Source organism: Astatotilapia calliptera, chromosome 13 (assembly GCF_964374335.1).
Source record: "Astatotilapia calliptera chromosome 13, fAstCal68.1, whole genome shotgun sequence".
NCBI classification, from domain to species: Eukaryota; Metazoa; Chordata; class Actinopteri; order Cichliformes; family Cichlidae; genus Astatotilapia; species Astatotilapia calliptera.
In genome coordinates this window covers 16,858,114-16,886,110 of record NC_137434.1, presented here as the reverse complement: position 1 = coordinate 16,886,110, position 27,997 = coordinate 16,858,114, and the positions used below count along the sequence as shown (strand labels likewise).

Sequence of the window (27,997 nt, the reverse complement as noted above, 5' to 3'; positions counted from 1 at the left end):
GCTGCGAGTCTGCGCCTCTGTCAGTGCTGCGTGTCTTTCAGCGGGTGTTTGCGAGAGTGCACAGGCAGGAGTGTAAAGTCCACTTGGATTATCTGAAGCTCGAAGAAACATACATATCTTTTTCTGCGCACGAATACAGGTAAGACAGCCGACACACTACCCGATCTCTGCAGGGATACGAGATACCTACCAAATATATGATTTAGGCTCCCGTGATAATACCTTTATATCTCTTTAGTGTCAACGGCGGTGCTATAGTAAGAGTGTCTACAGCGTGATTCTCTTTAAACAAATTACTCCTTTCAGTTATTGTTATACAGATTTCCTACATTATATTTCCTGCATGTTTAAGAATACTTACCTGTCTATTTTTCTTCTTTCTTTTTCTCATTTACATTAAAAATAAATCATTTCGGTTCATTTCTGTGTTAAAATTGAGCCTTAATTGAGAGCATACTGTGTTATAACTTAAGGAGCTGGAAGAGGTTGATTGATCTGATAAAGGTGGCCATCTCCTGTCCAGCCATGGTGATCTAATCATCATTAGGCCTGCATTTAAATCTGTGTGGATCCGGTGGACCCGCTTATCTACCTGTCTATTTAAATAAAAAAAAAAAAGAAAAAAAAATCATGACTTGAGAGGTAAGAGGAAGAAAACTGTTGGAAGACCTGTGCAAAGAAAGGTGTTGTTAGGTATTGTTATGCAGATAGTGTCCTCGATGGTCATTTCTTGTTTAACTCAAAGGATTGGTAAGCCGTTTTTTGTTTGTTTGTTTGTTTGTTCCTGCATTATTAAAATGTTGATTTTTAGTAATTTCTTACCATGTTTTCTGTAATGCCTTCAGAAGCGGCCTAACTCAATATTTTGCTGTTATTGAGGTTTAGCTCAGTCCAAAGGGACAAACTTGATAAAGCTGTGTGAAAACAGGAAGCCCAGAATGAAGTCACCACCCTTTATTAATGAAAATTAACAGATTAGCCTCCTGGTTCTTTCTGCATCAAGGATTTTGCGTGTTTTGTACAGAATTATGGTGTTTTTAAGTCTTGTTTTGCCTTTTTACTTGCATGCCTATATGCATCCTATTTTTTTAGGGTGTCTCCTCATCAAATTTAAGTGCTCAGCGATAGAAAAGGTTGCTGGCAGAAAGATTGTTGAAGCTTTCTGATGCAAATCTGGATATTTCCCCCCCTAAATACTAGATTAAAATTAATTGCAAGGCTGCTGCTGAGTTGAAAGATTCTGACAAATAGCACAAACAAGCTGCAGGATTATCAATGATGGCAAACAAAATCTTAATAATACAAAGCATTGCTTCTGTCAGAATGACTCCAGTGTGTTAAAGGTGGGTTTAAAGGGCTCATTGTACCCCGATTGTACAAAGTGTAAATACTACAGTCCTCTGAACAAATGGAGTTCAGTTCAGCTGGCGTCCTTTTGTCACTCTGTGAAACAAGACTGTTTTAAAGCAGTCTGACTGCCAGTTGAAGCAGAGCTCAGTGGCTTTGACTATAATCTTTTCACCACTCGCACACACATCCAACTCAACAACAGAGAGTTTGGAGTCCTTTGGGACCAGTGTTGTCTGTTGATGGAGCTGTCGCCACGGAGCTCCACTATTTTCTTTTCAAGCAGGTTTATGGACGCCTCAGTTGGCTGATAAAATCCATTTCCGTGAATGGATGTCATGGGACAGAAAGCCGGCAGCGAGATCAGGAGGAAGGCAGATTAGGAAGGTCGTGAGCGGTAGAGCCTCTGTGATTTCCCCTGGATTCGGCTCATTTCGTTTTCAGCATTTCATTCTCATTTCATTCTTTCAGCATTTCCTCAAAGTTTTGATGGTGTGCTCTGTGGCCAATTAACAGCTGAAAGCTCCTGCATTCATGGGGTCTGAGGTACTCGGAGGAAATCAGGAATAATTGATTTTAGATGACAGAGAATTGGGAATGTGACAATTATGGGATTTTTCTCTGCACTGCTGAACTTTCTGACAGTATTTTACCTCCTTCCTGACTGCTTCCTCTCCTCTCTTTCATATTTTCTTTATCTTACTGTCACCTTATGGTTTCATTTCTGCGTGAACAAACCCCTGCTCCTCTGAAGATTATTAGACCACATCAGGACCGCTGTGGCTGACTGATTGAAAGGATTTGCACCATGACAGCCCATTTGAGGGATTTTGTGTGCATGAGTCAGATGAATGACTTATTACGATCCCCTCGGCGCACCTCCTTCACCACCTTTTAGAAGGAGCTCAGACAAAAGTGGAAGCCAAGTTGACGCACCTTCAGTGTTTGACAGTTCCCACGAGGGCTAGCACATGCTCAGAGGGGACGCAACAGAAATAATCAGCTCTTGCCAAAGTAAAATTGGCATTAAGGGAGCAAGATAGAGCTGTGAAACCCTATAAGAACTTTAAGGTTGGTGGAAGTGTCGTATATCTCAAATGGATTAACTCCAGGAAATAATAAAACATGGTTTATATTATTTATATAGATTTTCCCATTTATAGTTCTTTTCCACTGGCCATTCACTCAAGTTCAGCAGAAATACTTTGAAATCTGTTGCTTTTGAAGATTTAATCGATTTTTTTTTTGTCAAAAGAATGAAGCATAAAGGACTTTGTTTCTTCTTTTCTATCACGTTGAGGGAGTTTAGGAGTTTTCACATTTAGGAATCTTTTTTTAATGCAGCCAACTTAAAAAAAAAAAAAGCAGTTTTCATCAATCAAATATAATCTAGCAATATTTGTAACAGTTTGTTTTATGTTTGAATGTTATGCACCATTGAATGCTCGTCATTATGAGTTTTAGTTGTGTAAGTCACATGGTTTTTAGTCATGAGTCTTGAGTTCATCATTGTGCAAGTCTGAGAGGCACTAAAACATCTTGGTTAGGTTAGGGAAAAATATGTTTGGTTTACTATATACTACATGTGCCTACGTGCACTTTTTCATATGATTGCCAGAAATCTCCTATAGCAACAGGGTTCCTTTATATTTATCACCAATTACAGTGAATGATAACACATCTGCTGGACTATCATAGAGCTTCCAGAAGGGCTCCCACTGGATGTTCATATCTATGGAAGTGATTACAGTGCCATTCAATGGAATGACAACAATCAAAATGAGTGGTCTGACAAAGTACTGCATTTAGAATGATTAAAGAAACAAGCGTGAGCAATATATCCCCCACATATGAGAACATATTCCAGAACATTTTTCATGTTTATTTATTGCTGCACCTTCTACATGCTGGTCAAACTTGTGGCTACAAAACCTTTTGGCAGCTTTCCCAACACAGATTGTGTTTCAGAAACAATCCTGACTCAGAAGTGCATTAAACAAGTGCCGAGTTGTGTATTATCTGTTTCCCCATTATTTAAAGTGTCTGTGCTTTTGTTAACTTTCTACTGTGTTATTATAGACAATTACTTTTCTTTATTTGTATGTGTGTTATATGACTGTAATGTATGTTGTGTATGGTGTGTATATATAAGTTCACTCAGGCCCTATTTAGTAAAAAAAAAAAAAAAGAGAGTATTTTCAGTTATACTCATTTATATTTGGTGGTATTGCTTTTTTCTGGGAATGCCTTGGCAAGATTATTCTATAGAATCACAGGACTCTGTGCAGGACAAGTTCAATTCTGACACTGACCAAAGGCTGCAAAACAAGCCCAAATCATCATCACACCACCACCGTGCTTGACAGCTGAGGTGTTTATGCTGCTATGCCGTGTTTGGACATTGTTCCAGACGTCTTGTGGTTTGCTCAGATGCAACTTTGCAAACCTAAGTCATGCTGCTATGTTCATTTTAGAAAGAAGAGGCCTTCTTCTGGTAGCCCTTCCCAACAAGTCATACTTGTTCAGTCTGTTTATAATTGGACTGTCTTAACCTTAAAATGCTAAATGAGGCGGGCAGAGTCTCACACGTTGCTCTTGGGGTTTAGGTTTTTTCCCCTGAGTTCTGATCTAGGGGGGAATTTGCTGAGAAGTCTGCATCCACCTGAATGCTTTAGACCAGCAAACTGCCAAAATTTCTGTTTTTGTGATCACACTTGCTAATGTTAAAAAGGTCAAGTGCATTTGATTTGCAGCACCTGGCTGCTACTTGCCCCCTTAATAACTATGAAAGCAGTCATTTTTCACAGGATGGCATAAGGACCTGTGCAAACTTTGTTTTTCACATGACTAGATGAAAATGGGGGAGCTGGGGTGGAGGTGGGTTGCAAAGCAGCTTGTAGAGACAGAGTTTAAGCCTAATTACACAAAGTCTAATTACCTGTCTGTGTGCGTGTAGGTGTACCTACTGTTAGCCTTGCATTTCGTGTAGTTTCTCTTTTGTCCGCACCTGCATGCTGCTGTGTTCATCTCTAATGTTATGCAACACCGAAGCCATGTTGTCATGGTGTCAGCCTTGAGGGACTGCTGGTACTTTCTGTGAGAGCACACACACGGTTTCTCGTGCTAATGGCTTCACCTTTCTGCCCGTTTCTTGCCGCAGCCTTGTATGTGTGTGTAAATAGATTTGTGTTGTGCATGCCTATGCTCATAATGTAAGGAACAAGCAGGCTCCCTGGAGAGTCACCTGTTTGCAGCACTGGAGGCAGGTTTTGATTGAAAAGAAAGCGCTAAAGAGTGTGACTGTTTACATTTGGAATCAGGAAAGCAGTTCAAAAGGTTTTATTCGTGTGATTCTTTTTTAATGAGAAGCGGAGAAAGGGTATAAGTGAAAGAATGGCATTACCATGAAATTGGATAATGCTAGTAATGAGTGTCTGTCAGTGTTTTCTCAGTGCCTGTGTGTGCACTGGCGCTTGGTATAGACACACACATATACACCACCTCCTTCTCCTCTGCTCACCGTCACTCCTTTCCCCCTCTGTAAGAGGGTCTGGCGGAACAACATTGGCATTCATATCACAACACACACATACATATCTTTGAAATGATCATATTTCACAATCTTTCCACTCATGCATTTGACTCCTGTCAGGTATGTCTGCTGTTTTGAACTGGCTTCACACCTCATCGATCTGGATTGCTTCACGTCGCAAGTGTTTGCTCGTTATATCGGCACGTAGCTCTTGTTTGACAGTCGTTGTTTGGTTAATGATATTTTCAGCCCTATGTTTGTATCCAACAGCTGCTGCTCTCACACATCGCACTCTTTGCAACATGTAAAGCCAGACCGGTCTCGCAGGGCAGCATTGATCTGCGAAAGCCTCCAATATTTTACTGAGCAAATCCACTTTGTATCTCTTTCATATCTCTGTCGTCATCCTTGTGAAATCCTTCCACATCAGCTCATCTAATGTGTTTGAACTCTGCTGTTTAACTTTACCGGCTTTTCTTCTTTCTCAACTTCTCTGACTTTTTAAAGGTGTCACATTTTTAATCACAGACCACTGACGCTGTTCGTTTTGTGTGTTTCCTTTCTTTCTCTTTTTTTTCAGGTTCCTTCAGCGTGGCGAACAAGAGGCTGCCTGTTTTCGTCCGAGTGCGTCGGTGTGCTGTTTTGTGCGTGTGTATTTGTGTGCAGGGGTGTATGTGAGTCACAGGGTGAATATGCCAGTGTGAATGCCTGTATATACATATACATCCTGAACGGAGAGTGTTTGTCCCGTGAGGTGCTCGGTGGAGATGCAGCGAGGTGTGTCCTCTGTGGTGCAGCTGCTGCTGTTGCTGGGCTGCTTGTGTGCCGTGGCAACCGGCTACCTGTTCAGGACACCCCTGGACCTGGATGTGACTCCACGTGTCACTGTGCTAAACAGCGGTAAGGACAGACACGAACACGTGTTGCACCTTGCTTTAAAATCATCAGTACCGAAGTTTATTCCAACATTCATTAGTGAACTGTTAGAAGCTGTTTTTTTAAACAAATTCAATAATCATGCAGAGTACAGGTTGGAAAATTGAACTTTTGAACTTTGTAACGTGTGGCGCCTGTTTCAACCAGCTGCTGAGACTTGGACAGCCTTCAGGAGAATTCTGGGATGTCGTAATTGACCAGCCCTGTTCAGGTCTAAATGGGGTTGAGGGCAGGGCTCTGACTTTGCCATTATAACACATGACTTTTCTGTGTTTTAAAGCATTCTGTTGTTGTTGTACTTACAGATTTTGGGTCATCTCCTTGTAGCATCACCTCAGGCCTAAGAAATCGCTTGATTTAGTTTTGAATTTGTTGTCCCATAAATTATAGCAAAGCGTCCAGCTTCTGAAATGGCAAGGGAACCCCAAACTGCGACATAGTGATGAGGTATTGGTTCTGGTGTGCAGTGCATTTCTTTTTTCCTGGTTTATGTGCAACTTTTTTTTTTCTCATCATTATCTCAGAAATATTGCGAAGCAACATTTATCCCGGTTGTCTTTTGAAATCTTTAAGCGGTTTTTTTTTTTAAGCGTTCCTGCACAGCGTTATTGACACATAAACAAAGAAAGTAGCAAGTAAAGATTTCTGCCCTTTTTTTTTGTTTTGTTTTTACCTCTTTCAGAAATGTACATTGTGTTCTTGGTGTAATCTTTGCAAGACGCCCACTCCCAGGGAGTGTAGCAACACTCCTGGAGCTTCTTCATTTATAGACAGTTTGTGTTATTGTGGACCAGTTTTTAGAAATGAAGAAGTAAGCTTTTAAGAAACTGCTAATCTCTCTAATGCTCCTTTAACTGTCCTGTAAAAAATGTTGTTTAAAGCTACCAGTTTTTCTTAATAAGTGCAGATTTAGTCAGAAATCAAACTTTGTGTGCCCTTATTAATAGGAAAAGTGTTTTCAACAACCCAGCATAGGCTGGATATATAAAATATCCAGTCTTAATAGTAAAGGTGTTTAAGGGCTTTAACTATCTGGTTGAAAAAAAGTTTGATCAGAATCAAAATGCTTTATTAATCCCTAAGGAAGATGTGTTTACAGTTGCTCTAAGACAATAAGAACAGTAACAGACTGAACTAAATTAAATAATACAATCTATTACAAAGTTTAAGAAAAAGGGTATAACTACTGCTCTGTGTATGATAGAGGAGTCATGCAGGCAGGAATGATATAATAATGGAATTATAATATAAATATATATTTTTGTCTCACTGTGAACACACGTGTTTCCATTTAAAGTAACAAGTTGCTACCATATTGTCAGATTCACCCCCAGCTTATCACTTATCTAATCTCCAAAAATGGCTCGAATGCTCATCTCAAGGCTTTGACTAGGAATTCCTAAACCAATGGGTGATATTTATGGAAGCCTGTTTCCGCCACTACAAAAAAAAAAAGGATCCATAACTCAAAATTTCAAGTTATTTTCTCGAAATTTCGAGTTACTTTCTCTAAATTTCGGCATATTAACTCGAAATTTCGATTTCTTAACTCAAAATTTTGAGAAAAGTAACTCAAAATTTCGAGTAAGCACTGCCAATCAGTAATCTACGTGAATGATGTCATTTCCTTGTTACCCAGAAGCTGAAGTCCTCAGCTACAAATGCTACAGCTAAGCTACTGGTATTACATCCAGTCGTGAATGCACAGATTGCTGAGTGTTTTCAGCGTGGCTTCACAAATGATGAAATCCCTGTGTTTTTAGCTGAATCACATGGCGTTACTATCAGCAAACGTACTCGCGAAAGCGCCAATTTGTTGGGATCCGTTTTTGAGTGCGCGTTCCTCTGCGCCAAATGCTTCCGGGTAACAAGAAAGCGACTTCATTCACGTAGATTTTTGATTGGCAGAGCTAACTCGAAATTTAGAGAACATAACTCGAAATTTTGATTTATGGATACTAGGTTTTTTGTTTTTATTTAGTGGCAGAAACGAGCTTCCATAGATATTGCCTTGGCACAGGGGTTCACTTTTGTTATTCATCCTGAACTGATCACCCGTTGTAAAGATGTGAAAATGTACCACTGACTGAGATGTAAATCAGACCACATTTTAATGACTAATTGCTGCAGAAATCCTTGGATTTCCAAGCATTGCACAAACATTTGAACTGTAGATAAATAGCTGAAGATGACTCATAACTCCGTATTTATTTCGCTCTTTACGTGCAGTCATCAGTCATCTTTTTTTTATTAGAAAGCTGCTGATTGTTTTCTAAAAGTAGACTTTTACAAAAAAACTCCTCACTTGTCCCTTTTTCTTTCTCTGCCCCTTTCTCCATCTAGTTTTCTTTCTTCTCTTTCATAGCATTTTATCCCTCATTATCTCCCGAAGCAATGCTTTTCTGTTTCTCTCCACTCGCTCCTCTATACCTCAATGTGTGCACACAGAGTTTAATATACCCTCACTTTCCTCTAACACCTGCTTCTTCTGTTAACCATGAGGATTTATTTTATCCGGCTGTGATTATTATTTACTTACCTCATGAGTGATGGCATGTAGCCTGAGGTGCTGCAGAGACAGAAGCAGATGAGTGTACGGTGTACGTTGGGCTCCCTGCGGAGCATCCAGGGCGCCCGACACCGCCATAGGTAGTTGAGAAGCACCGTAACCATGACAACTGTTGTGGTATTGCACAAGTTGACGGTATAGAGCATTTTTTTCCTTTAGTTCACGTATGGCAAAGCGTGCAGTGCCGTCTGATCCCGGACTTTATTTGTCGACGCACAGATGTGTGCAAGAAATTTTCTCACGTTTCCACTTTGAATGGCGCCCACATTTCCTTCTGCTAGAAATACTCATAAAGCAGTATCACTCTTCTTCTTTTTCTAAACAGTTGTACTTCACAAAGCACGTCACCTGCTTACACTCATCCCATGCCCATCTTTTTACAATTCTTGATACGTTTATATCTCACTTTCATCATCAGTTTAATCATCGGTTTGAGCTCACTCAAGCCCACAGGTCCTCCCACACAGCTCACCCCCTCACACTTCTATCCTCTTCCCCCACCTCTCCTCATCGCTCTGCCTTTACACTTAAGCTCTTTTGCCTGATTTTTCTTCATTAGTTTGTACTTTTTCTGGTTCACTGCCCTCTTTTTCCATTTCTTTATATTGCCTCCACCTCTTTTTTTTTTTTTCTTCGGCGTCCCTCCTACAGATGGGAAGCCTTCGATATGCAAACTTACCTCTAATCCTTTTAATCGCTGTGTTCCCTGGCAACCTAAAGTCAAAGCTACAGAAACCAAAAGGGGCAAGAGAAGTTACACATACATCTACAGTGACTCCCAGTCTCTCATGCTTGGGCTTAAACATTCCCTTTTTTCTCTTAAGCAAGGTTAAATCATTCAGGTGTGTTTAAAGATAATTAATTTGATGTCTTTCGGCACTCAGACAGTTTGGAGCAGCTGAAAGATTAAAAGCTGGCACCACAGTGAAGGGCCATGGTGCAGAAAACACTAATAAATTGGCAGTACATGTAAATGCACTTTTATTACACCCACTGAGTTAACCTGTTGGGTATTTCGGGAATTTGCCTCCTCTTAGACGCTCGTATTTAGGAATGTTGCACACATTTTATTTGCCTTCTCTCAGCCATAAACACGCCTGAGACTCGGTGTAAGTTTGTATGCAATTCCGTTGCCACGTCACAGTCCAGCGCCTTGATGTTCATAGAGTATGCTGGCGTCCCTGAACACAACGTGCTGTACAATCAGCTGAGATCCCTCCAAGTGTTTGCTGAGTGAATAACAGTATCTGAGTTCGCACCTTTTCTTTCCCTGTAGACTAACTCAAATGTGCCTGTTCTCACCCGATCTTGTAAGCCGAGGCTAACCTGTGACTCGGGATGTTATTTCATTGTAATAAATCCCAGATAAACCCTCCCTCTGCTGCTCTGTTTCCAGTTACCTGGCACGCCTGTCGCACAAGCTTACACACACAGTTCATTGTGTGCCCTAATGCCGGGATTACACGCTTGAAACGTAGGCACTGTCTCTGCAATAACTCATTGTATTTAGTCACAATGAGGTACTAGTATCACATAGGAAAGGTTGTTACTCTGAAAAGACCGTACGGATGATAACCTTTCTCCTCCTGCTGAGAATAGGAGAGAAAAGCAGGCGCCTGATCACCAGCTTGGGATGGCATCTGACTTTTGCTGCTGCTGAAGTGAGCAGAGTGGATTGTGTTTCGCAGCAGCTGATAGGAATCTTAATGACGGCTTACTTTGAGCTAACCATGCAATCTTCAGGGGAAAGTGAATTGGCTGAGGATCCAGGAAGTCTGGCAATTTAAAATTTGTCTCTCGTAGTCAATAGCAGTCATAAAAAGTGGCTCACTTCTACATTTATATGGCTTAATTATTGTGCTGATTGTAAAACCTGCACAGGCACGTCAGATATCTTAATTAGATGTTAAATAAAAAAGGTGCATCACAATGGTAGTCATGTACTTGGGCTCTTTGTTTCCAAGAAGTGTAGGCATGTGCAAGGGTACTCACAGTGGTGTTAGACTACTGATCAACTGCACCATGCAGCAGCGTGAGCAAAACGTCTCCTCGTCAAGATCTAACTAACTGGTGAACTGTTCCTTTAAATACTTCAGAAAGTGAGGTCCCATTTATAAACAAACAAACAAATAAATTAAAAGAATACCTCAAGTATTTCATGAACAAGTCTGTGTGGTAGTTTATGAAAACTGTGACCATGTGTAATCATAATTTGTCTAACATTCATGCTTTAAAATTGATCAGAAAACATCAACGACTGAAAAACAGACAAGAAAAATCTGTTTTGCTTTAGGAAAGACTAATTTTCAACTTCATGCTTTTAATGACACCAAAATAAAATCTGGGACAACTGGGCTTAACCTGAGGATGGAAAGTGTTTAACAAATCATTTGAGTGTAACGCGGTGACTATCACAGCTCATCTGTTTGTGTGTATGAAAGTCACAACCGTCACCTTAAACCCTTTTCTACCTCAGAGTAAAGATACAATTTAGTATTCAACGGTGGTATTAAAGTGAAAGTATTTGATGTATTTTCTTAAAATTTGTTTTCTGTTCACGGCTATTTTAAGTGTCATTCTGTTTGTGTGTGCTCTAGTGGTTTTTCTTAGTCACAGCTTGGCATAAAACTTCCCGAATAGATAAAGAGTTAACGATCACTAGCTCTAAGATATATACCACAAAACGAATTTCTTTCCACAGGCTATCACTCGATCATTAGATCACTAGATCACTCGCATATTGTCTCTGCTTAAACATTCACCATACCTGCTACACAACCAAAGCCTGATGCATGTCTTGTTGGTTGTATATACCAATATACTGTCAAGTTTAAATCTATATACTGTATCTATAGCAACAAGTTATCCATCCTTCAATTATTCCATAATTTATTCCAACATCTTTGCAGTCTGGACTATGCTGTACATGTTGGTACTGTCTGTGAAGAAGGCAAAGAAGAACATGTAGCCCAATTCCTTGTATTTGTGCACATTCCTGGCTAATAAAGCCGATTCTGATTGCAAAGAAGTTTTTTTTTTTCAGCCACGACACCAGCAGATTGAAATTTAACAGTTGTCTCTACCTCACTTTAAAAAAAAAAAAATCAACGTTTTTCAAAGAACTCTCTCAAAAATCAAAGAAGAAGGTCTTCTTACCACTTTGCCCCAGTGTATCTGTAACCGGAAGGTCGCCGGTTCGATCCCCGGGCTCTCTGTCCTGGTCGTTGTGTCCTTGGGTAAGACACTTTACCCTACCGCCTACTGGTGTTGGCCAGAGGGGCCGATGGCGCGATATGGCAGCCTCGCTTCTGTCAGTCTGCCCCAGGGCAGCTGTGGCTACAACCGTAGCTTGCCTCCACCAGTGAGTGAATGAATAGTGGCATTGTAAAGCGCTTTGGGTGCCTTGAAAAGTGCTATATAAATCCAATCCATTATTAATATGTAGGCATACATACACGGTTATGGTTGATATCACCCAGAAAAAAAGGTGGTTAAACCTACCAGTCCTCCAATGGATGGCAAATCCATTCCAAATCCATATTCTTTGTGCCAAACTGCTGTTCATATAATAAAGAGTATGTTTGACCAATTAATGTCTCTAAAGAGTTTTTAAGGTCATTAGGAGCCGTTATACATTTAGAAAAAAAAAAGTAGTGTTAAGGAGTTACAGAAGGCCACAATCATTAACGTCCTCTCTCCTCTACTCTCCTAGGTCTCCGAGGCTGCAGGCATTTCCAGTCGTCTGCAGTCAACTACAGCACCATGTTGCTGGAGGCTGACAGTGAGCGTCTGTACGTCGGGGCCCGTGGGGCCGTATTCGCTCTCAATGCCTCTGACATCTCAGCCAGCTCTGCTCTCACTGTGAGTTTGTTTGTTTGTTTTCCATCTTGCTGCATGTTGTGTGCCTCAGCTGCCACATCCTTACCTCTGCCACAGCCTCATTTGCATTCAACATCGCAGGAACCTTTTGAGGCAACAATATTTCAGTCTGAGGCAAAAACATTCCTCTGTCACTAGTTTTGGTTCTGTATGTGTGTGTCTGTGTGTGTGTGTACTTGTATTATTTTTAACACAATAACTCACAGGACTATCTTGCTGCATAAATTAATACATTAAATAGAAAAACGGTGAAGAATCAGCTGCTGGATCATCTCACTTTAAATAGATCCAGAATTTATGGCGATACCACTAGTGTATGTTGACACAGAAATAGTTTCCTAATTCATGCAGTAATTAGCATAACTTATAGATCATTTCTGCGCTGCTTTTTACACTCACAGACTTTAAAACTGTTCCAAATGCAAAATTGTGAATATCAATCTCAACTCTGGGATCTTTCGTTAGACATAAATTGCTATTACAGCCCGAACAAATGGTCTTTTTTGGACAAAGAAGCAAATTCAGATGCTAATTAATATCATGGGCTAATATAACTGTAGGGTTGGTGACTGTAAGACATTTTCCTTTTATTATCAACATCAAATTTGTAATTTTCGTTCTGCTAACCCCATTTTTTGCACCATTAACGACTGAAGTTAATTCATCTGTGAAAAAATATATCTACAGCTTTGTTAAATGGCTATTCAGAATTTTACATGCTCAGCTATGGAGCACCCCGTTGCTTTGCTGCTTTCACAAAATAATGCAATTTTGTTCATATGTTAAGCAGTCTTGAAATATTTAAAAGCAGTAGGAAGCACATACGCTTTCACACAGGTACGGCGGCTGTTGTTCATAAAGAAGGCATCAAATTTTCATCATAGTCTGTTTTGTATTTCTGACAGGGAAGCTGCAGCGAGCGTATCTCCTGCCCTCTGTGAAATTTCGAACATAACTCCGAGACCTGTATTCAATCAAATATTCTTAGCATTACCCCACCAGGACCACTAGAGTTAAAATCAGCACTCTTAAATATTGCCTTCAGTTTGTGTCGACTTTCAGCACTGTGTGCTCTAGAATAAGGTAATTAGTGTTGACTGTCTTCAGTAAGAACTGAAAACCCTGCTCCATATGTCTTTTGCGCATCTAAAAAGGAGTTTACTGTTAATCATTTCATTAAATGTAAAACCTCATTCATCACTGTTGGACATTTGCAGGGTTGGTTAGCGGAGCACGAATATGCGAATATGCACAGGCAGTAATTGCCCGTGGCTAGACACTACTTGGACTTCCTTCATAGGAACTCATCTACATTACAACTTTGTAATTGCTCTTTCCACACAAAGAGGTGACTGACTGGTACGCTATGGAAAAAAATTGAAAAAAGTCAAAATATCAAGGCAACATGATTTAATAGATTTTTCTGCACTGGTGTTGACTTTACTTTGAAAGTGTTCAGGAAACTTGACTCGTCCTCTTCAGCTACTTGTTACTAATACTCCTGTGAGGTCAACAGTAAAATTCAAGCTTCAGCGCCGTGTGTTATACCTTCACAAAACACATAAATTCTTGTTGAGTAAACAGACTCAACATGAAACCTTTTCCGTGTAATTTTCGACTCCTATTTGGACCATATTTATCTAGCAGGGGTTGTGACACCCTGCATAAACCTGTCTTTATGTTTAGTCCCAGTTGTGAAAGGTGGGAATTTTGCTTCTGAGGCGAATTCGGGAAGTTTTATGCCAACCTCTACACCAGTGCAAAACATAATGTTTCAGCTGACTTTCAGCAGTGTCCTCTTCAGTTTATTTATTCATTTCTTACATATTTATAGAAAATTATAGCAACATAAATGTCTTTGGAAGGTTAATTTATTTTGACAGTGTAAGAGTTAGCATGCTTGTTAACATGTGAAAGGTTCCCTCTTTGCAGCTAAGAAGAAACACAAACTAAGCCTTGTGTGTGGGAGTCATAAAATAGTGTGCTCTCACTGCAGGTATCAAACCTGGATAAATGGGAAGGTTGCGTTGGGAAGGGTGTCTGCTGTAAAAAATGAGCCAATCCCTAAAATTTATTGTTAACTTCAGAGCTATAGTGTAATTAGCTGAACAAGAAAATCCATATTTTACAGTGTACAGGGTACTAAATACCCTGGCTTAAATGACTCACCTTTACTGCTGTTTTATAAACCTTGTTTGAGGTGTTATATTGTCTGTGATCTATGCTATTGTGTGTTGTTTTTGATGTATAAAATTGATGAATGTTGTGGCCTTTATGCGGCCCTGGTGGAATATTCCACTATCACCTCAGATGGAATTTTGCCATTGGTGTGAAACCACAAGTGGAAAGTTCCTACTGGTGGAACACCAGTGAAAAAGACTCCTCAATGAGGGCTTGTATGTTGTTTCAAAAGTTTTTTTTCTTCAAGTTAAACACAACCATGTTATGAGAAAAAAGGCACTTGAAATTTCATTCAAGCAAAAGTGTGCTTTGGAGTTCTTTGATGTTTTAGCTGCCATGCTACTTTGTTTTCTAGCTTGTGACAACCTGGCATTAAACTGGTTTGCTAATTATCCTAATACAGCAAAAGTTTGTGCTGTAAGGAGTGGCTGCAGTCATGTGCGTGCCACTCCTCTGTCTTGCTGTAAGAATTTACTTTCATTGTTAAAAAACAAACAAACTCGCAGCTGTCTAAGTACACAACAAATTCAGATGATGATGATAACATTCTTAATGCATGCACTGACGAAGCAAAAGTAACGTTATCAGAGTTTATCTGCTGTCATGTCTGTGGCACAGTCCAAAGGGGTTTATGTAGGTTTGTGATATAAAGCCATCCGTTTTTGGGGATCTCTGTCTTACTGTATGTTATCTGGTGTGTTATAGATTGACTGGGAGGCCTCCCCGGAGCAAAAACATCAGTGCCGGCTCAAGGGAAAAGACAATAAGGTAGGCATTTACAGCACTCGTTCTTCCACCCTCAGCCCTTTATTGTTTTGTTTTTTTTGGATATGGGTCTATTTTATGTGTTGATATTAGCTCGCTCTTTGCAATATGTTTTTTTCCATCTTCTTCTTTCAGACCGAGTGTTTTAATCACATCCGCCTTCTCCAGAGGTTCAACTCAACTCATCTCTACACGTGTGGTACTAATGCCTACAGACCCCTCTGTGCATACATAGTATGTACATATATGCATTTTTTTTACAGCAGTGAAAATACAGCATATTTAGAAATTGCATTTTTTGCTTTATAGCCGTGACCTTTACTAAAAAAGAAAGCGTGTGCTTTCTGTTATTTTCCAGTGTTTTGTTTGTAAGTTTTCTGTGATTAAAAGATACCTTTGTGCATGGAGTTTCCATATTCAAATCTTTGTTCCTATACAGGACGTGGAGAGATTTGTGATTTCATCTCAGCCTGAAGAAGGCAGAGACAAATGCCCCTATGGCCCCACAACAGGTTACACTGCCCTCATTATAGGTAAGGCAGTTAAAATAAACCAGTCTCTTCTTGAGTTCCAATAAACAGCTGTATAAGCTGGTAAACTGTTTTTTTTTTCTTCCAGACCAGCAGATATACACAGCTTCCCAGTATGAGTTTAGGAGCTTTCCAGATATCCGCCGAAACTCTCCGTCTCCCACGCTGAAGACAGAAGATGCTCCCACACGCTGGCTGAATGGTGAGTTCATTGCAGGATAAAAGCTCCTTTAGTGCGTTTGGGTGGCAGGATGGTGCAAGTGGACAGGGGTCTGAGCAAACAGCCAGCTAACGTCATGTTAAACCTCCACGTGACCTTCTCTGCTGGAATATCCTTGGTGACTCACATACTCCTTCGGCTTCAGTGGATTGGTTATGTAATGGTTAACGTTACGACTGCTACTGATTGAGGTTTGTAGTCCAAGTTTGTAAATCGAACACTTTGGTTCGGGCTCACATATCTCAGCAATCATCATGAAGTTAGCCTTCATGTCCCTGTCAGGATTAATCATTATGATAATTTATTAAAATTCTTATTAAAATACTTTGTGACAGATGCTCAACATTGCAGTGGTCTTGGACAAGATACCGTACTCCAGTTTATCCCTGATTTGTCTATCAGATTATGCATGTATGATAGTTAAAGTAGAAAAGCACTATATAAGTACTAGTTGGCATTGTGTGCCTGTTAGCATTTAACTTGACACTACATTAGCCGCACAGAGTAATTAGCAAGACTTTAAGGTTTAAGCTGATCTCACATGCACTGCAGCCCGGAACTTTTCTAGATATTTCCTTGCACAGAGCTGCCTGCTTCAATACAAATGCCACACTCAATTAATCTGACATTAAAAGGTATTTTAACCTGCCAGCTTCCTAGTAGAAAGTCCATGTGCTGTTCACTTGCTGTAATTGTGCCCATGTGAGAAGGTAGGGCAGGTATGTTGTGTGGGTGTTGTTGGTCCCGGCCCCTGCATGCCCTACCTAACTAGTTTTCAGTAGTGATAGCAGAGTTCATACAGTCTCCTTGTTGTGTGCTGCATATCTATGAGAACAATGTTGGTTCAATATCCTGACTTGATTATTCTGACATTGTTTGGAGTTCATAGGTGAAAACTGCCAGGACCAAGATAATCCCAGATGCAGGTCAGAGACCAGGACAGGATTACAGCTGTTACATAGTGTCTTATCGATCAGGGCAGATGTAAGGCAGTGTCTTATGGTGCTTATTCCTTTCAATAATCAATGGGAATCAATGGGTAGTTATAACCTGGTTGGACACACAGGGGAAGTGGGGAGCCGAAGCCAAGGGATCCATAGCAACAGGTTGTTTAGGGTGGCCTCCAGAAGAAGTAATCACCAAGAGACTAGAGTAGCAGAGCCTACAACATGGCGTCGTGGTGGAGTTGAGAACAGAGTTGTGTTCAGTGTTGTGTAATGTTCAAAAGACTTTTGTCACATTTACAATAAGTGCATCTCCTTTTTCCCCCGTTGCAGAGGCAGACTTTGTGGGTTCGGTTCTCGTGAGGGAGAGTGTGGGCAGCAGTACTGGCGATGACGACAAGATCTATTTCTTCTTCACTGAAATAAGCCAGCAACAGACACCAACCTACAGCCACAGCCGGGTGGCACGAGTTGCTCGGGTTTGTAAGGTGAGTGCAGATTGAAAGAGATGCGTGAGATATTTTTCATGTGGGAGTGAAAGATTGCGTCAGGCCAACTTGAGTGAAGGTTTAGCTTATGATAGAAGAGAGGGCTGTAATAGATGAGGGGCTGGATAAAGAATACATTTGGAACAAGGCCTCAGTGTAATTAGAAGAGCAGACTGTGTAGCTGATGAATTGGTTAGAGAGGCAGTGTAAGTCATAGTGAGACGGGTGGATGGCTACAGGTAAGACTATTTAGCATCGTCTGCTGCCTGTATCGATAAAGTTTTAGATTTCCTGCTGCCTGGTAAAGTATCAAGAATGACATGAGCCAGCTGTACTGTTCTAACCTTGTTTTCTCCTTTGGCGCCTTAAAATTGAGTCAGCTCGCAAGTTCTCTCCTTGAAAGCAGGGCAAAGTATTCATCCTAATAGCAGTGCCTTGTGGCTACATGTGTGACGCTAGCAATTTGCCCCAGGCTGAATACATTTTAAGGTTAAAATCAAAAAGCCAAATGGTGCCATTTTTTGGATTTTCCAAAAGACCCGCAGCCTCGAGTGAAGCTTTTTATATAATGAATGGGTGTTGAGATGTCTCTGTGTACGCGTGGCTGTCACATCCAATTAGAAGCTCACTCCACTGTGAGTGCTTTCAACCTGCTGAGGATAAACACACACGCATACACACAAATCTGTAAATTAGTCTTACCTATGGGAAGCTACAACCTTATTGAATATATCGTTATTGCTTTCCCTTACCATCTGTTGTGCTCATCAGGAGCTTCATATCCTTTCGTGTGCCACCTTGAGTGGTGTTCAGTCTATTTTTCTTTTATCTCACATCAACCCCCCCCCCCCCCCCTCCCCCGTTCTCCCTCCTCCACCCTCTTGTTTTTCTCCTTCCTCCTCACCTGTCATCCTACAGGAAGACCGCGGAGGCCATTTAACTCTCCAGAAACGGTGGACGTCCTTCCTCAAGACTCGGTTGACTTGTTCTCTTCCCGAGTATGATTTCCACTTCAACATGCTGCGCAGCGTGTTCGCTCTGCCTGGCCAAACGCCGCAGGACATGCTTTTCTACGGCATCTTTGGCCCTGAGTGGTGAGTGCGAATTTGTATGTTGCCAAGATGGCTGATCGACAGGGTCTTTGAGGATGCAAATGCAAATGAGTGAGATGGAGATGAAAGGCAGCAATCGATGCGCTGAGACAATCAAAGACGACGTGAAGGGACAGGATGAAAGACAGAAGGAATTTCTTTATCCAGGCGGTGTGAAAAGAAGCTGATTGCAGAAGTTTAACAGCAGTTTAAGGGAAGAGTTGTACTCAAAATTTAACAAGTGACACTAAATCTATTTGTAATACTGCACATGGTTGGGATACTGCTCCTCACCGGCTCTCCTTTCTCTTACCTCAGGTCCGACTACACTTCTCTAAAACCACTTACTTCTCTCCTCCTTCTCTTTTATTCGTCCCAGACAGATATAACTTTTAATCAGCTTCATACCATCTCTTTCAGCGTTCGTCTCCCCCTCCCTCCCTGCCCCACGCTTTCATCCCATTTATCTTTTTCTATCATTTCATCGAGGTGACTCACTGATCTACTGTACTTCTACTGCTGTCACTATGGAAACCCTGGGTTTACTGCTGTTATTGTTCGCGGCTCGCGCTCTGGTCTTTCTCATTGTGTGAGTTGATGTCTTTAGGAAAAACGTGAAGGCGTCTGCAGTGTGTCGGTTCACTCTGTCTGAAGTCCAAGAAGCCTTTCAAGGACCTTACATGGAGAACCAGGACTCTGGTTCTAAGTGGAAGGAATACACTGGAAAGATCCCTGACCCGCGACCTGGAACGGTAAATGCACACACTGGCCAATGAATCCCTTAAACATACTATGCAGCACACAAATAACGTCTCCCTAAGAGAGAGCAGATGAAACCGATGCAAAGCGAAGATTCATAAAGAGAGGACAGGAATAGATGAAGGGAAAATAATTGAGAAAATGAGTGGCGGCCTCAAGGATGAAGCTCAAAACACAACCAGCTTATGTCACTGAAAACCATTTCCATGGCGATTAACTGAAGCTCGCAGCTTGGGTGACAATGGCTTAGTGCAGCAGCCAGGGCCGTGTCATCGTTAGCAGGAGCAGACATCATCCACTGCAGTGTCACTTCAACACTTTGTGGGACTTAATTTTAACTTTGCTATTAAATGGAAAGGAGAAACGGTCAAGCGTTTTAACTTGGGAGCGTGAAAGCCTCTTAGAAGAGTTGGCTGAAATGATTTGAAAGGAACAAAGAGAGGAGGAAAGTCGTTCCCTTAGTCAGGTACAGAGGAAGCTGATTCACCCGCATGTCAGCACAAGCCAGCTGCTGAACCCATGCAGGCTCATTGTAGTCAAAGTAAAAAAGTCAAATTTTCCCCAGACACAGTGTTTCACATTCTCACATTTTCGTCTTGATCCCGATTTTCCCACTAAACCATCGCTAAGCTCTCTGACACCCTCTCTGCCTTCCAGTGTTGGCCTCTATTACAAATAAGTCAAAAATACCGCTGTTCCCTACAGCCCACATCATGCCTTCCTACTTGCTCATCATCTCTTCTCTTGTTGTGCTCTTTGTCTGTCTCTTATTTTCCTGCAGTGTATAACTGATGCTCTGAGGGCCAGGAACATGAACTTCTCCACTTCCCTGCCTGATGATGTTCTGAATTTTGTCAGGAGGCATCCTCTGATGTCCAAGCAGGTCGAGCCTAAGGACCGACGCCCCCTTTTGTTTAGGAGGACCACAGACTACACACACATGGGTGTGCACACGGCCCAGGGATTAGATGGAAAAACTTACCATGTATTGTACATGGGCACAGGTGTGTATAAATTCAGATCAGGTATTAACTGCAGCCAGTTAATAATTGTTTTTTCTGAATTGTTGTTGTTTCTAAATGTGTGATAACTTAAGCTTAGCTTGGTGTAAAAGCTGAAAACACAAAGCTTGCCTTGTTCCAGAGGTGATGAGGTCCTTGTGGCTTACAGGGAGGTTCAAGACCCTTGCTGTCACTGGAACCAGTCCACCTACATATAATTTTAGACTTCCTGTAGTTCTTGTTCAACCAGCTTTTCATTTGTTTCACAAGAAACAAGCAAAAATAACAAGTCATCCTGTCAGTGGCTTTTCAAGCACTGAGCAAGCAGCTCATATGGGAAATATAAGCAACATTTGAGTGGAAGGAAAAAAAAAAGCACTTAGATCTGTACTCAGCGGCTTTAAGGTTGAGCAGTGATTCTTGAACACAGTCTTGTGTCATCCTGGTCCACTGCCAACTTGATGTTGCAATTCTACTTGCATGTAACTACATTGTTTCAGTTTGCGAAACATTCTGACGTGGTCAAAAGTCCTTCTCCTGCCTCTCCCTAGCACAATGCTAGCACACTACAGCAAATTAATTTTATCTGTTCATTTTTATTTTTTTTTAGCCTTTTAGACATTAAAAACCGTATTACAGCACATAATTTTTATGCTGATGTTAATGCCAGAAGATGTTTTGAATGCTGATGCTCTTGATTCAGCAGAGCACTGACAACTGTCACCAGCTGTGCATGGCCACACTGAGCGAACCAGCTCTGTAGCTTTACATGGTCTTCCATTTCTTCACTGAGTTGCTTTGGTTTCTAAATTACTCCACTTTGTAATAACTACTTATAGCTGATCATGGAATATCTAGGGGTAAATACATTTCACACACTGATTGTAAAGACAGACTGCATGGCTAGCTGCTTAATTTTTAATACCTGCAGCAATGGGACTCAAAACACTTGAATTCAAAGATTAAGAGCCTGTGTGACCAAATATTTTTGTCCAAAATGATTTTATTTACCCGTAGTCTAGCACTTATTAATGTATGTAAAAGGAAAGAACAATCTTCAGTGTTTGCAATACCAAATGGTGAAATACATATTAATCAATGGATAAATAATAATTCAACCTATAACCCAGTGTCTGATAGGCATGCACGTTTCATTCAGCTTGTATTACAGTGTGTTTTGTGTTATGTATAGTGCTTTATTTCTAATGATTCCCCTTTGTGTCACCCAGATGAAGGCTGGTTACACAAAGCTGTAGACATCAAAGGTCAGCTGCACATTATTGAGGAGCTTCAGCTGTTTGAAGAGCCACAGCCTGTTAACAATCTACTGATATCTGACAAACAGGTAGTGACCGATGCACAGACAGCCACATTTATTAGATCCAATTTCTGCTTTAAACAAAGTCATCTGTGTCCTATGTGTCCTATACAATATATGACTCTTGTTTCTCCCTCAGTGGAGTGTGTACGTGGGCTCTCCATCAGGCGTGGTTCAGCTGCCACTCTCTAGCTGTGGTAGATACACTTCCTGCTATGATTGCATCTTTGCCAGGGACCCGCACTGTGCCTGGAACGGAGCAGAGTGTGTGGACGTCATGATGCAAGCAGACAGGTCAGTTTGAAAGGTTGTGTGTGTGTGGTTAGATCAGGTGATTAAAGTGCCCTTTTGTACGTTTGATTTGAGTAAAGTTAAAGTATCAGCGTGCCCTGTCACACTGTCACGCTGTTGTGTAATTCAGTGCTGGCAGACAGCAGATGGTTGTGATTGTAAACATAGCATAGCCTGTGTACTTTAGGTGTCCTGATTATTCAGGAAAGATACGCTTCCTCTCTAGAAAGCAGATATCGAAGCAATAAATAGCTGACATTCTTATGTTAAGGTGCCTGTTTATTCCTTGTACTGATGTACCTATTGTTATGATTTATCTCTCTTCACAGATCCACATTAATCCAGGATATCCAGCATGGCACCAAGGGATGTGAGAACACGCAAGGCGGTACGCAGAAATCTCATCTGCTCCTCAGTGCTGCTGTTCCAAAAAAAAACGAAAAAAAAAACGTAACGCTTAAAAGGGAGATTAAAAATAGAGAACGCATGGAAGGACTCGAAAGATGCATAGTTGTCATCAGATGGCATGAAGGCCTCTTTGAAAGTTGATTATGCGCACTGTGTTGGCAAAATCCTCTCCTCCCTTCTTTAATCACATTTTTGCCATCTCTGGAGAGAAATCTGTTTGATATTCAAGGCAGGCAAAGTCCTTCTCTCACTCCTCAATTTCAATCTGATAAAGTGTAGCTTCTTCTACCCCCCTCACTCCCTCGCTCTGTGCAAGGTAATGTGAGAGCAGGAATTAAAAGATTTGTAATTGGAGTTCATGCCTCAATAACTTTGGATGGCCTTTGATAAATGCAGTAGATGTAAAACAATGAACATATATATAAAACGTGTCTGTGGCTGATTTGTGGGTTTTCTTATGAAATCTGTGTTTCAGCACATGTGGGCTTGCTTGTGTTTTTCAGATGTTGTTCACCGGAACCGCTCGGTGCGGGTCGGTGATGACGTGCTGCTGCAGTGCGAGCTCAGCTCCAATCTGGCGACGCCCCTCTGGATGCTGGACGGCAGACAGGTGCAGGGGTACGACCTCAACTCTGGTTTTAGAACCGGCACAGATGGCCTGCTGATCATCAATGCCCGGCAGGACCAAAGTGGCTTGTACACCTGCTACGGCGTTGAAAACAGTGTAAAGGTTGCAATAGTTACCTACAATGTCACCATCCAGTTGGACCTGCACCCTCTACCGCCTGTTGATCCAACTCATAGCTCTACCACCGTCAGAGGCCCCAGTGAGCATCCCCAGACAGAGAGGGGCAAGCCACCACTGCTGAGCCCTCTTCTCCCACACTCAGATCTGCTTTCCCCCAGGAACATGAAGGCCATCTACCTCTCCCTCATCACTATCCTCGGAGGCCTGTGCGTGGTTCTCACAGTGGTTCTTATCTATGTGGGCTTCTGTTTGCGAGTAGGCCAAAGAGGAAAGTACTCAATACGGGCTGCGGCTGCGGCCCACCAGAGTGGTAAGAAGCACCACAGGAACAGGAAACAGCACAGAAACTCCACCACCATGGAGCTGAAGACCATCTCGAGTCACTGTAATGGCAACGGCATTTGTAACGGAGGTTCAAATATGCATAACGGCAACATCCAGGACGGAGGCTTACTACAGATTGTCCCTGGCGAGGGTCACACTTCACCCAGTAATGAACCTCCTCCCCCAGCACCGCCTCTCCCCCCCACACCTCAACTTACCTCGCCGGGGTGTGACTTTTCCAACGGGCTGTCGGCAACACTGCCTAGTGTCCTGAGGAGGATACATGGGAACAGCTATGTGCTCCTGAGACAGAGCGACTCTGAAAATATGTCACCACCTGGTTATTCCTTTGCTGAGGAGCTCAACAAGATCTTAGAGAAGAGGAAACACACTCAGCTGCTGCCCAGGCCGGATGAGAGCTCTGTGTAGACAGATGTAGCTTCCCCTATAATGGGCGTACTGCTAAGTGTTCTTAGCTGGTGCCTGTCACGTGACTCATTATTGTTGTGGTCTAAAGCAGTGAAAGGGTCAGAAATGAGACATTCCTATTTTTGAACTGCTTGTCAAACTGAATTCCCCAATTTCCCAATGCGCGACAAATGAGAAGATAAATTCCAGTGAAGGGGCCGAGCATGAATCAACAAAAAAGAGCAATCTACCTCACCTCAAAACTGCCCATAAGAACAAGTGCAGTCAGTCCCCAGTCTGATCTGAGTGTCATGTCTGAGCCCTCTGATCCACAGAGCACAAAGCGGGATGCACAGGCTCCACCAACAAGTCAAATTGAGCCACACTGGAATATGAATACATGTGAAGAGTCGATTCAGACCGGAGGGCAGCTAGCCAGAGTTCGTTTGAGCACAGATGGCCTATGCATTTTTAAAAACATGAAGGGAGAGAGGGGAGGGAACGTGGTGCGCAATGTTTTTGCTTTTAACTAATTGCAATAACCAACACAATATTTTACAGTAATATAGGACTGGATGGCACATAACATTTACACCAGCCATCAATTGGTGAACTAATCATTATTTAATATTAACCCTGCTTAACTAAGTATTTCTTTATTTACTGATTTATATAATTACTAAACACGTAATGCACCACTTTTAGTAGATAATTATCATATTAATCATTTATATGTATTGTTTAAATTGCAGAAAAATTTATTTGTGTTAATTTGTTGATAATCCAGGTGATGCTGTTAATGCATCATAAATGGTTAAAACATGAAGCAGTGTGTTAGCCTTTAATACTCCAGTTTAATTAATATCTACTAATTCCTTCAAGTAGCCATTAGAGTCCACATTACATGCAAAATTCATGAGGGATTAAACTTATTAAACCCTTAGATGAAAATGTATTAAATAGTGATTATTTCACCAAGTACTGATGGACATCCCAAGATAATATGTGACAGTATTATAATTATTTTAGTGCACTTTAAATGCTAGTAATTTTAAAGTCATTGTTATTAACTCTGCAACCAGCCAGCCAGAGGAAGTTTTTTTTTCTTTCCCCCCCTTGTCAGTGTGATGAGTTGCAACTGTGCAGACCTCAGCTGTGTCTGCTGGACCTTCTCTGACACAGTGGGTCAGGAGAAAAACACTGACTGAGCCTGAATCCACCGCTGAGTGACACCCTGCATGAGACCGTCACACAGAATGACAGACTGCGGGAAACAGAGTTCGCCAAGAGCGTTCCAAGGTTAATCGTCTTTATATTGCACTGATACATCTTCTACACAGGCTGTTAGCCAAACAGGTACTTAAGGCTATGGACCAGAGAGATAAACACCCCTCATTCTTTATATTTTGTTTTCAAGGAGCCAGACTTTGTTGTAATTGTTTATAAGTGGTTTTTGAGGAATAGTTATGAAGGTCTTCAAAGTTTTTCTTTGGGCATTGGCTGCTTTTTTCACTCTTTCAGTCCAGTCCTTATACATTTTCAAAGGAATGCTTTTATGTTTGGTTCGTCCCTTGAATTTGGTGTCTCTTTATCATTTATAGGTCACTGTTGTCTACACATAACAGATAACTTAGTAAAAACACATTTGTCTCCATTTCTTTACTTGAATCTATGAAAAATGCCAAAACACACAGCTGACAGGTGTAAATAGTAATTTTACACCAGCAAGGTAATTCCCAAAGAGCTATTAGCCAAAAGCTTGGTGTGCAATGTGTGCCAGGAAGGGGCACAGTGAGGCTGAGGTATACCAAAGTACGCAAGATCTGGACTGGAAATCAGTACCAACAGATTTAAAATCTTTGGTTCAGATCATTGTCAATATGTATAGAGGAGGTCAGAACAGAGGCAGTGTCTACAGCCATCTGTAAAACACCGTGGAGTGGAGGCTATGTCATGGCTTGGGGTTGCATTTCAACCCTGGTGTTGGCAAGTTATGAAGGCAGAAAAGTGCCATCAGATTTTGACCCAAAATCCAACAAAAAGGTTTGAATTTTTTTCCAAAGACCTGGAAAACTATTCTTGAAGACAACTTAAGAAAATTACAGGAAAGTTTGGCTAAGATAGTTCAGGCTTGTCTGAGAATCATGGTGGTAACACCAAATATTGACCTTCAAGCTCACTCATTGTGCAAACTCTGTTTTTGCCCTATATACTTCATTTTCATGGATTTTTGAATGTTTCAATAAACCGCTGCACCCATTTCCCTAGCAAAGTTTAAAGAAATGAGGTCTGGCTCAGGACTTTTGCACAGTAGTGGACACACAGTTTCTACCCACCTGTATGCTCTAACAGCGTATCAATTAGATCAGCTTGGTTATTAATAATTTGTGCAGGAATGTAAACTCACAGATTTCCGATTGAAAACATATGCTGTAAACTCATTCACAGCTGCATTGTCTTATCTCGAACAAATTACACTCTGACAGAATAATTCATTTATGGGAATAACCCAGCCATGCAGGAAATTAAAACAAATTTCTCTTGCATCAATGATTAATGTTTAGGCTGATTTGGCCATTATGTTGCTCAGTCTCACTCTTAGTCCTTTTTATTTTCCTAATCCATCTGCTCTTGCTGCATCTTCAGCTCCCATGCCTGAGCACAGTATTAATTAAACAGTCTACTTATGACGAGGATGGAGAAACTGAGTGAGAAGTCTCCCTGGACATTTACATTATGTAACACTCTCAGGTTTCTAATTATTTTTCTCATACCCGCGGGCATGGGGTGTGGTTTTCCATTTAATTGCTGTACGTCAAGAGTAGAAAAGCAAAAATAACTCGAGTGTAAACAACATCATGATAAACACGAGTGACGAACATGTAAAGTCGTACGTGGGATTGAACCTAACACGGCTGTGATGTCAGGACGCCAGCGTAGCTGTGGCTTGAGCTCGGCTTTCCAGTCAGCTTAGCTTGAACACTTCACACATTAAAAGCCTTCATTAAAACCATTTGACCTCGATTCAAAGCACAACACCAGGTGAACACAACTACAGGGGTTTGATGTGATTTGCAGTTTTATTCGCTGCAGTGGAAACGCTGAATGTTTTTTGCCTTCTCTCTCGTTTGTAGGTGTGATGAGCGCAGGTCAGTTTGAAGCCCACTTAATTTCATTCCCGAGGATACCATCTCTCAACCAGTGTCAGATGGCAAAACTGGCTGCAAAGATATTCTTTAATGAGCACTGAAATCAAATTTTCTGTCGTTAGTGGACAGTGGCGCCTGAAGCGAGGCTGGATAAGGGCTACAGCATAAGAGTCTCTGCCCCAGCAGCAACAACTGGAAAGGAAATTGTTGGCTCCCGTGTCTTACCGAGCAGCATTTCTTCTTCAGAAAGCAGCTGCGTGTGTGTTTATGTGTGCGCAGAGTGCCCTTCCCTCCGTTTCATGTAATAACCTTTTTTTCCCCTCACTTGCTGCATGAATTGTTTCAACACTGTTTCTCTTTAAGTAAAGGACAAAGAAAACTCATTTTACTATTAATCGAAAGTGCCAAGTTTGTTGTTTTGTGCGCCTATTTTATCCCTCAAAGAAGCTGCATATTTATTTTGTAATTTTGTACATTGTATGTTTTGGAATTTACTGTCGATGTTTTGTGTCAAAGTGCCACTTGTTAAACAAAAGCCTAACAAAAAGGAGGATCACACTTTGCCTGTGTTGCACAAAATGTAATAAATAGAAGCACGGTAGACAAACAAAAAGCATGCAGAAGCCGTACCAGCACCACAGAAGTGAGTATTTATAACCTACTAAGGGAAATGAAAATACACCAAATTATATATAAACCTCACAATATTCCTAATGTCTTAATGAGGGATCGTTAAGCTTTTTTTGTCACTGTAATTGTTTTGTTCTCTGTTTGCATGCTTGTGCACACAGCAAATCCAATTCTTTTATTAAGCTAACACAAAGAATTAAAAGGGAAGTGGGTTCCTTCACATTTCAGTCATGATGAATTTGAATAAAACTTTCTACTTCAAAGACTTCTTCATTTTTGATTTTGCAGATACAAAGGTAGATGAAAGAAATCCTATCCTTGTCAAAGCTTTTTTTTTATATGTAAGAGGAGAGAGAGAGCGAACTATGTAAGCCTGCAAATATTGCCAGTGAAGCATCTGCTTTGTAACTGGAAGCAGGCCTGAGTTCCTGCAGCAAGCGCAGACTGGTACGGAAAATTTTGCTGTGAGGTTGATGCCC

The 27,997-nt window shown here is 41.3% G+C and overlaps 1 protein-coding gene and 1 long non-coding RNA gene across 3 annotated transcripts; both read left to right on the top strand.

The window, feature by feature from the left end:
• The first annotated feature begins 1 nt into the window (after position 1).
• On the top strand, positions 2 to 24,559 carry LOC113034746 (semaphorin-4G-like). 2 transcript variants are annotated; one of them, XM_080287553.1, is made up of 16 exons: positions 2 to 139; positions 5,460 to 5,503; positions 5,634 to 5,779; positions 12,097 to 12,245; positions 15,150 to 15,212; positions 15,345 to 15,443; positions 15,649 to 15,742; positions 15,828 to 15,941; positions 17,237 to 17,391; positions 18,310 to 18,485; positions 19,090 to 19,234; positions 20,023 to 20,245; positions 21,472 to 21,587; positions 21,700 to 21,854; positions 22,181 to 22,239; positions 22,763 to 24,559. In XM_080287553.1, the coding sequence occupies exons 3-16, from the start codon at positions 5,647 to 5,649 to the stop codon at positions 23,758 to 23,760; spliced, it is 2,679 nt and encodes an 892-aa protein (XP_080143679.1). In that variant the 5' UTR covers positions 2 to 139; positions 5,460 to 5,503; positions 5,634 to 5,646; the 3' UTR covers positions 23,761 to 24,559. The 2 variants fall into 2 exon arrangements, with proteins under 2 accessions (XP_080143679.1, XP_026045509.1); XM_026189724.2 differs by having other exon boundaries at positions 5,460 to 5,779.
• Positions 24,560 to 24,752: 193 nt separating this feature from the next.
• LOC145419553 (uncharacterized) lies at positions 24,753 to 27,781 on the top strand. Its single transcript, XR_013900842.1, has 2 exons — positions 24,753 to 25,095; positions 26,874 to 27,781. It is a non-coding gene; the product is annotated as an uncharacterized LOC145419553 (long non-coding RNA).
• Positions 27,782 to 27,997: the final 216 nt, after the last annotated feature.